We start from the raw sequence: 10,708 nt of genomic DNA, 5'->3' as shown, positions 1-10,708 counted from the left end.
CTTCTACTCACCTCTTTGGTATGGAAGCTGTTCCCTCCTCCCTGGGACCCCATCATTTGGATGCCGGTCCTGCGCGCTGTTCAGGAGAAGCCTCGCTGCAGAGAGCATTGTGCTCTCCACTAGCTAGAGTGGGCCTGCCCCACCACGCTTTGCTCTCATGATTCCGAGATGGGCTCTTTCTGCCTTTTGAGTAGTTGACTGGGGCTTTTCCCCTCAAAAGAGCCCAAGCCCAGCTTTGTGTTGTTTAGGATCAGAGAGCTTAAAGATGCAAATACAAAAACAAAAACCAAGATGTGCTTATCAAAGTAGGCAGGCCGTGACTTTCTCCTTCCATCTAGATTTTGTTTTATTAACCCAGGATCCATAATTCATTCATTCTCTCTCTTTCTCTCCCCCACCCCAAAGCATTCCGAAGGTTTGACTATATGTTCCCTGTTTTCCCCTTTAAAGTTAAGTAAAAGGCAAGCACAATCTAACGGAAATCAATTTCTCATGAGTGGACTATACACAATCAAAAATATCAACCTTTATTTAACATGTTAAAATTACTACAGGCTGATCAAGAAAGAGCAGAGATTGCTTCTTATTAAGCACAATATTTGAAATTGAGAACTAGTATTTTGGAAGCTGCACTTGTAATTCATGAGGATGTTGCCCGTTTCAAATACTGAATAAGATCTTCTCTCTCACTCTTCTTTTTGATACCAGCAAAGATCATTTTAGTGCCAGGGATGAATTTCTTTGGGTTCTCCAAATATTCCATCAAAGTTGCTTCTGTCCAGACAATTCCTGTAAGGTTGAAAATAAGTATTAAGTCTTCGTGGTTACTTCTTAGGGCTTTCTGTTCACTATGACCCACATATGTGAACAAAGGGTTACCTGTCACTCAACGGGAAGACTGTTTAGCTAATAATGTAGAGCCTGAACTACAAGAAAATCCCAGAAAGAGAGTCTATTCCTGTTTCTCTGTAGAGAGCCAATAGTCATGTGTTGTTTAGGACCATCAAAGATATGTCAGTGAACAACTACCCCAGTCATGCTCTGCCTCCACGATGCCTCAAGCTTCTGTAATCACGGCGTCCCTTCTAAAGAAAATCTCAGATAGCATGCAATCTAAACCAATTTTCTGCTTTAAAATTGGGCATAATGATGCCCAAAGAAGAATGTACCTTGCCCTGACATAACAAAGCTACCTGAATTTTGACTATTGAGTAGAGAGGTGGCTCTTGGGGTAAAATAACTTTGAAGGCCTGACAACCTGAGTTCAAATCCCAGAGCCCACAGTAAAGGAGAAAACCAATTCCCCAAAGTTGTTCTCTGATCTCCATATGTAAAGTGTGGCATGTATGTGCCTACACTCGTGTGCACACGCATGCATACATGCACACGCGCACACGCACACACACATGCACACCTTTACCTATCTGTCATGGAAATCTGTGATCAGAAATTCAATTCCAAGATGACAGACAAAGTTGTCCTCTTCTTCCCCGGAAAACCAGTGAAAAGGACACAAGCCACCTGACTTCCGGGTGAGGGTGAACCCGCAAGCATGGCCAGCATCTGGTACTCCACCTGTGAGGTACTGCCCACTAACCGGACCGCATCTGCAACTTCATCTCCAAAGGAAGGCCCTAGGCAAGGACAGGACGGTCCAGGACTGACACCAGCAGACGGACAAGCCGTCAAGATTGCGTCCGTACTCTACACTCCGTCTGCCCTGCTTGCTCCGCGCATTCCTATGCAGTGCCCACTGTCGACTCCCTCCACGCTTCACTCTGCTCCTGTGTCCCTCTAGTCCTCCCGTGCCGTTTCCCTTTTCCTTCTCAGACAACACGGGCAGCCATGTTTGCCACTCTTCGTCTCAGCCCCTACCCCTGGGAATGCCCGATATCATTTGATTTCCTTTCTTTGCGGTCAGCTCAGCCGCTGCTGCGTCCTCTCCCCGTCTTTGCCCCTAATGCTCCTTCCCAACATGGCTTTCGCACCTCTGCTTTGTATCTAACAACCCAGCACTAATTGCCCTGATTAGCTAATCTGTCTGTTTCTTTTTTCTTTCCCCTCTCCTCAAAGTGCCTAATATATCAGCGCACACAGTGCACCAGTGACTCTTTACTCCTCCAAATCCGGGAGCCTAGGAGGTAGTGTTCTTTTTTTAAATTATCACCACACTTTCATGGCAGGCCTATCCTTTGATAGAGCTAGTTTTGTAGACTTTCTAAACAGGACTCCAGTTCCTCGAGAAAGAAAGCCAGCAACTGATAAAAGGGACCTCATGAACTGAAAACGTTTTTGTTTTTTTATGTACAGAAAAGGAAATAACTGACAGGGCCGCACACAGCTCTGTCATCATTTTCATTTCATTTCAATTCAAATGTGGTTTATAATTAGACTAGAAATCAGGACCTTCCAACTTCACTGTCAAAACAATATTAATAAAAAGACACAGGAGAAAACAGTTTAAAAGTTTGTCAAGATGAGTGAACAGCCCAGAGGTAGAGTATGCTCCAAGCATGGATGAAGCCCTGGGTTCAATTCCCAAGTACCACACAAATTCAAGAACCATATAAATGAAAGCAACAAACGTGACTTAAAACTTGGTTTCCTCGGTGACCTAACAACTGAAAATCTAACTGCACTAACCAAAATGCAGTTCTAACACTAACTGTCCACAGTCAGCACGCATGCCACAGCCTTCTGGAAGAAGGCCTTTATTTAAAAAACTATAAGGTTTTTGGGGGAGGGGAGGTCTAGCCACCCAAAATTCTGAAATTCCCACAACCTTCTGATGTCCAATGATTCATTAAGAACAGCTCTCAGGACTCAGGAAAGCAGTACACCAAAATTATTATAAAGGCCGTGCGTCAGGGGCAGGGCCTAAGAGACCCACAAGGCAAGGACTGGAGGGTCCCAAATGCACACTTCCTGGAAATGCTTTTGAAGGATCAGGACCTCCTCTCTCTGCCAGAGTGCTGGTTGGTAAGGAGCGTCCAGTGGGGGTTTCAGTACATAAACATGACTGACAGGCTCACTGTAACAGGACAGAACCCAGTTCCAGCATCTTGATCCCCACTCTGTCCCCAAAAGTCTACCTGAAATCCCTGAGCATGAGGCACAACTATCTAACCTCATGATTGGTCCTTCCTGCAAGGTCAGCCCCTATCTGAAAATGATCTAGGAGCCCAACCAGCATCTAGGAGTGGAGTCACAGCATCAGCAAGAGTCGGGTCCTGGTCCCTGGGACTAACAAAGATAACGAAGATAATCCTTTCACTTGGAGGAAATTCCCAGATTTTACAGAGTCCCTTATAGAAACCCAAGAGAAGAACAAAATCCTTTACCATACAATACCTGCTTGCCAGTGTTATTGCACATTCTGAACACAAGGATAGTGCAGACTTGACTCAACGTCCCGAGTTTTATCCTCAGGACTTGCAAGCTGTCTGTGCTCTCCACATGTGCACTGGGCACTCGTTAATCACGCACATGCACACACACGCACACACACACACACATGCACACACACGCACACGACAAAGTGGAGATCGAAACCACGTGCTGGAGTCACCATCAGAATTTTCGTGAAGTATTGATACTGGCTACAAATTTCATGGGCCTTGAAAGCATCACGCCGGGTGAAGGAAGACAGACAAACAGTAGCTTGTTACAGGATTCCTTGCACATCAAACAGTCAACATGCAAATCCAAAGAGACACAGAGCTGTCTAGCAGCCATAGAAGAACAGAGCTAGGAGGGGTGGCTACATAATAGATGAAGGTGCTATGGTGAGTTTCGTTTTAAAAAGTTCTGAAGGCAGACATAGCAGCACGCACCTCCATCCCACACTCAGGAGGCAGAAGCAAGTGGGTCTCTGTGCGTTCAAGACTAGCTTGGTCTACATAGTGAGACCAGTCTCAAAAGAATAAATGAATAGATAGATGGATGGATGAATACGTGAATAAATAAACAAGTAAGCAAGCAAACAAACAAACAAATAAATAAAGCCAGGGAGAGGAGATGATGGTACACTATCATGAATGCTAAATGTTAATAAATTACATACTCTAAAATAACTAGCTAAATGTTGTGTGAATTTCACTCCAATTTAAAAAAATTAAAATAGCCTATGTACCTATAATTCTAGCACTTGCAAGAGGATCATAGTGAATTTGAGGCTGATCTGGGCTATAAATGAGTTCAAAGTCAGTCTGGACTATACACTGAGACCCTCGTCAGATACGAGTGCTCCGAGATTCTTGTCTGTATGTTAGGCCACAAGAACAGTTCAAAGGAGAGTTGTACTTTAAGAATATTTGCTGTGCTAATCTATGTCTATTTATATATGTCCGTGCACACACATGCCTGAAACCAGCCGTTTTGCACAGATACTATAGTTTTTGTCTAGCTGTCTTTAATCTCAATTCTAAAAAGCTTTCTCACTTTACTGCTTAACTCCCTTCTACCAACCAATACCAAATTGTTAAATATATTTTCAAACTTTATATTCCCAACACTGCTAAGAATCACCACTACAAACACAATCACTACGGCTATTGTGCCATTAAAGTGTTTTTTTTTTTAGACTTAACCCACACTTTCTCAAGATGAATGTAACATAAAATTAACATATAAAACAGTCTACATGGGCAAATTCTATGCCATGAAAGACTCGAGTCTTCTGGTTGGAGGGATAACAAGCTATCTAAATCCAAATGTTACGGCAAAAAAAAAAACAGCATTTCAGTTATCAGAAACATGGGAGTCTATTTCCAATGCAATAGTTAGGCAGACACTTCCACACCAGACCCCGAACAGTCTTTCCTGCAATAAAATCTCCGAGCATCTCCCACCGCTCCTGGCCTTTACCTTTATTCTTGTTTGCATCGGTGTAAGAAAATCCTGGTGCTTGTCCTGTCTTGCGGCCAAAAAGGCCCCAGAGGTTTGGACCAGTCTTGTGTTTCCCACCTTTCTCCACTGTGTGGCACTGAGCACATTTCTGAACAAAGATCTTCTTGCCTGCTTCAGCATCTCCCATTTTGTTCTGCGATGAGACCTTAAGTCACAGACCAAAGACAACAGCAGATTTGCGAACCTGGAAAGAAAACTGGGAGGGAGAAGGATCCCGTTACTCTGACTGAAGGGAATGTCAATAACATTAAGCAAACAATAGCGTTTAATGTACATGCGCTTTAATGCCCGAGTGCTCGAAAACACAGATGTATTACAGCATCCAGCGTTACAGACACTTCAGTCATCTCATTCGTCAGACTTTTGTTGTTGCTGATTTGATCACACTATGTAACCCTGGCTGTCCTGGGACTCTCTGTAGACCAGGCTGGCTCAAACTCACAGTGATTCAGCTGCATCTGTTTCCCGGATTAAAGGTGTATGTCATCACAGCCACCTGATCAGACTTATTTTAAATTTTTAGTCTTAGCTTCTTCATATACTCCTATTGGTATAAGCCTGGTTTTACCGCAGCCTTCAAACAATTATATTAATTTAAATGCATATGCAAAAATGCTGTGTGACATGGACATCCCTTTACTTAGAAGAACAGAACAAGCGTGATAGGTAAACGTGTTCTTACACACTCATCACAGCAGCCATGCATAGGAGATTAAAATCAATCAGAAAAAAGTGGGGCCCCTTTTGTACTTACTTTATTTGTAATCCAGTCTACCAGATTAGAACAAGTATTACATGAAAGTAATAAAAATGACATTACTGAGCTCAGGCCTCACTGGAACATGGTATCAATGCAGCATAAAATATATGTTGTTAAGTGGTGACAATCTTGTTGTATAGCAAGAGATACAAACAAGATTCTGAACTAAGGTGCTTCAGCGACCGCCAAAAATTTAGTTGGACAGCTAAATAAATGCTTCTCGTCCAAAATGGCATGAAAAGTAAATAATTACAACTCCATAAGCTGAACTTTGAAGTCTGGGGATGGCTCGGCGAGTATAGCGAACAGAGTCCCTGGCATCACCACCCAGAGTGTGCCTTTCCCCTGCTGCTATGAAGATGAGGACAGGAACTTCTTGAGAGCCTGGCAAGCCATCCTAGCAAGCAGGGCTCTGGGGTTACGTGAAAGAGCCTGTCTCTAAGAGCAAGATGGAGAAACGATCAGGGAAGACATTCCAACATCATCTTCTGGCCTCCATATAATCCTGCACAAACAGGCTCAGGCACACACATGCATACAACACACATACACACACACACAACACACACACGCACACAAGACACGCACGAACATAGAGCCACTGACATGATAATGGTTGGCCTACCTGGGCTGTGTTTCCCTACACTTTGTGTTCTGTGAAGAATGAGAACAGGGGAGTTCATGATTAAAATGGATTTAAACATAACAAATTACTATTACTAAAATCATGACATTCTTTGACAATACAGTCCCAAAAATATATTTGTTTACATAATCCCACTAAGAAACAAAATATCTGCGTCAATTAATCTGACAAATTTGAACAAAAAAACCAGTATTGAATAATGAAAGTCATTACACAAAGATGAGAGCGGTGTTTTCCTCACTTTTAAAATCTGATCAGGAGCCAATAACCATCATTAATCCACATCCAAAAAGAAGGCCCATCAGTGTGCAGCGTTTAAAAGCAAATAATTCAGCACTCAGTAGCAGGTGTGAGAGAAAAACTTTATGGAAGAGAGGTTGACAAAATTCCAAATAATAGTCAAGACACTGCAAAAATTTTCAAAACGCAGTGGGCCTTTGATTAAAGCCACGAAAGAGAGAAATTCCTCCCCAGAAGAAAACATACGACAATTTGTAAAATATGTACATTGTAACTGTAAAGTCTGTATCATGAAGAACAAAACACCAAAGTGCTCCCCAGAGTCTTCATTCGTCACCTTCTATACAAGGCAGATTGAGTTGTGCCAATCAAATATTACTAGTAATTTAGGAAACTCTAAATTTGATTTCTCACCAAAGTCACGTGCCAAAAATACTTACGTTCAGTGCTCTGTTAGCATCAGTCACCACGTGACTTTTACTGTCATTGTCTTTAGTCACAGACTATTATTGCGGGAGCAGACACTGACACTCTTGTTCCAGGTAAAATAAAACCAAGATATTCAGCAATGGCAAGAAAGAAACTGATTCGCCATGAAACTAGCTGATACTCTAGCGGTATTTACTTATTTATTGCTGTCTTTTGTTTGTTCGAGACAGTCTTTTTATGTGGCCTCGGAATCACTGTAGTTTGAGCTGGCTGGCTACGAACTCGGTCCTCCTGCCTCAGCCGTCCGCATGCAGATTATAGGCTCCGTGACCACAACTGGCTTTTACCAGTACTTTGTATGCAAGAAGAAACAGGTAAAGGTGTGACGTGAACTAAGAGAACCGACTATTCACCTGAGTCTGAAGTAGTCTCAGTACTAACGAACAATAAGGATAAGACACACTTGCATGCCTGAGTTCTAAGCCAAGTGTGCCGTGAACTCAGTGGATCCCCACAGCTCTGAGTCGGTTACTGCTCATATTTCCCTACATCTGAACAAAACAAGGAAGGCACATGGAAATCAACCTGGTGCAGGTCACAACTGAAGAGTGGTGGAGAGAAAGAATGGGAAGGAGTAGCATTAGATCTGTAACCCTACAAGTTTGCCTCCCTTTGAGTACTCTGTTGAATGCAGTAACTAAAACACTATATATGCTTATTTTCCCCCCAAATTATCACTTAAAGATTGAGTGAAATCAGCCACACCAGGACAGACCTCATGTTCAGTAGTTGATCAACATACATTGGACTCTAGTTTTTTATGTGTGTATTTTCATTTGGTTACAGTTTGGTGTGGGTTTTTGTTGTTGTTGTTGTTGTTGTTACTTTGGGGGTGGTGTTTTATTTTATTGGTTTGGGGGTTGTTACATTGGGTTTTTGTTTGTTTATTGAGAAAGGATAAAGTTGGGTGAGTAGGGATGGGGAAAGGATCTGGAAGGACTTGGGGAAGAGAAAGAATATGATCAAAATATATTTAAATTTTATTTTATTTGGTTTTTCAAGACAGGGTTTCTCTGTGTAACAATCCTAGCTGTGCTGAAATTCTCTGTAGATCAGGCTGGCCTCAAACTCAGAAATCTGCCTACCTCTGCCTCCGAGTGCTGGGATCAAAGGCATTTACCACCATCTGGCTGAAAATTGTTTTAAATAATAAAAAAGGAAGATTGGATGATTTGTTGTTGTTTATTTGTTTTTCGTTGTTTTACATTTTAGTGGTGCTAGGGATCAAACCTAGGGCTCACACACACTAGGTAAGTCTCCTGTTACTTTTCAGGCCGTAAGTAGTTTTTAATACTGCTGTCTACCAGGGACTATGTCTAACTTTTCATGACCAGAAGAGAAATGTCAGAACAATGAAGGCACCAAGAAAGCCTTTAAATTTTACAAAATCCAAATAATTCCACTGGTGGAGGAGGGAGGGGAAGCTCACTAGAATACTTTAAGGATAAATAGAAAACACATACAAAAACCCACAAAACAGAATTTCCCATGTGGTTGTATAAGGCAGCCCCTGGCAAGGCTGAAGCATGCATGTGTAGCCTATACATGGTGGTTCTTGTTGAACTTGTCCATATTGGATTTCATGGTCTTAATTCATAAGGACTACTGACCAAATGGCTCAGCAGTTAAGAGCATCCAAAGGTCCTGAATTCAAATCTCAGCAACCACATGGTGGTTTACAACCATCTGTAATGAAATCTAGTGTCCTCTTAAGGAAGAGACCTGGTCAGTCGTCCTCATCAACTTAGACCATGAAATCCAACATGGACAAGTTCAACAGAACCGCCAATACGGGCTGCCCATTCATGCTTCAGCATTGCCAGGGCATAAACTTCATTTTCAATTTTCTTTGTATAAGGTGGGGCGAGATAACGTGACCGAGGAAATCTCACTCTACCAGCGCTTCACCGGTATCTACAATCACAGCCCTAGAGAGTGGCCGTACCACTATGAGCTGGAACAAGAATCCAGCTTCCCAAATGCCCAGGCCTCCACATCGATGCCAACCTCTGCCCAACATAAGCGGAAAGCTTTTCTGAGCCATGCTTCCCACCCGGGTATCAGGGGCACGACAGGCAGTCCTAATCGACAGGATACTGGATTGGCTCTGCTGGGCTGGGGACCGTTGAACGCTCCTCTCTGGGTACATCTAGGCCCTCGTTGCATCTGCCCACAAGCAGGGCTCACAGGGCAAATCTGCCCAGCCCACGCTCTTCTAATCGGCCAGCACCTACCACAATCACAGCAGAGGTGCCCTGTGCCACCCTTGGTCCCCTGATGCAGTGAGGCCAAGATCTAAGGTGCCGCCTCTGTGCCCGAGTACTTCTCCTAGAGACGGGATCCAGCACCAGCTGATGGCCGGCTCCATCCTCGCTGCTGATTGGCTGAAAGATCCCGCGGAACTCCCAACTCTCGCAGAGGCTGGATGGCCTCCAAATCTAACTGCCTCTGGTCTGATATTTTGTTTGTTCAACCTTTACCTTAAAAAAAATCTCTGTACCCTTATACTGTATACAAACGTGGAGCAGCATCTGTTTTATGACTAGGCCAGGAACATTTGGTGGCTACAATCAAATCACATTAATGAGATGCTTGCTGTTAGCAAAACATCGTATCAACCAAACTCAAACGGCAAATACTGAACCCCGCATGCCCAACCGTTCATGAATTACAATTTCACTGTGGCCAGAGGTTAAAATTACAACAAACTTGAATTATCGCAATATAAACTCAATGTGGTGACACAATCCTGTACACCTACCCTCAAGAGACTGAGGCAGGAAGATCACCGTGAGTTCTAGGTCAGCTTGTACTACGAAGTGAGACCTTGTCTCAAAAACAAGAGCTAGTTCCAGGACAGGCTCCAAAACCACAGAGAAACCCTGTCTCGAAAAACCAAAAAAAAAAAAAAAAAAAAAAAAAAAAAAAAAAAAAAAAAGCATTAAGAAAAGCATTGCCAATAAACGACCTGAAAATTCAATAACATAGGAACTGACAGCCGGGTTGCAAAATACTAATCACCACGAGCAATTTAGAGAAGAAACTGAGATAGATAAATTAAAAAAAAAAAGTCATAGGAAGGTGACAGAGAAGGGAGGGCTGAAATAAAGGGCAATGGGACTAAAGGGAGAAAGGCGAAAAAAATCAACGTTGTGTTCAGAAAATATAGTAGGGAGATTGCCTTCTCTGCGGTCACACGATCATATCAGTGAGCCGTAAGTGATGAGTCTGGGACAGAGAAGTAAGAATATCAAAATAATTTTCTATAATGGTCGAATAATCAAAGTTCTCGGAAACGCACTAGTAAGAAGTACGTGCGTTAGGTTGAATACAGGGACTGCAAAGTTTTCACTCCCTAGAGCAGTGCTGTCCCACAGCCCTTTCTGCTGTTTCAGGAATATTCTGTGTGGGCATTGTTAGAAGTTACAGACTGCTCCTGATCACTGGAAATATGTCTAATTAGACGAAGGAACTCGATCTGTACTATTTCAATCATTTTTAATCATAAGAAACTGTATTTTAATTTAAATAGCCATAGTAACCAAATAATTTATTGAAACCACTCTAAATGACACCTATGAGTTTTGCCCTGCAGTCTACACACTTTAAAGATGCCATCTAATTGAATCAGATGCCTTTCAAAGGCATGCAGACTGAAGGAGACT

General features: G+C 42.7%; 1 protein-coding gene across 1 annotated transcript; it reads right to left on the bottom strand.

Moving 5' to 3' along the window:
• Window positions 1–543: 543 nt before the first annotated feature.
• LOC130864482 (cytochrome c, testis-specific) lies at window positions 544–9,376 on the bottom strand. Its single transcript, XM_057754941.1, has 4 exons — window positions 9,278–9,376; window positions 6,294–6,322; window positions 4,867–5,104; window positions 544–789 (listed from the first exon to the last, which is right to left on the bottom strand). The coding sequence occupies exons 3-4, from the start codon at window positions 5,033–5,035 to the stop codon at window positions 641–643; spliced, it is 318 nt and encodes a 105-aa protein (XP_057610924.1). The 5' UTR covers window positions 5,036–5,104; window positions 6,294–6,322; window positions 9,278–9,376; the 3' UTR covers window positions 544–640.
• Between the last annotated feature and the right edge of the window lie 1,332 nt (window positions 9,377–10,708).

This window comes from Chionomys nivalis, chromosome 22, assembly GCF_950005125.1.
Source record: "Chionomys nivalis chromosome 22, mChiNiv1.1, whole genome shotgun sequence".
NCBI lineage: Eukaryota > Metazoa > Chordata > Mammalia > Rodentia > Cricetidae > Chionomys > Chionomys nivalis.
Note: the sequence above shows the minus strand (reverse complement) of the source record. Positions and strands in the feature narration are given on the sequence as shown.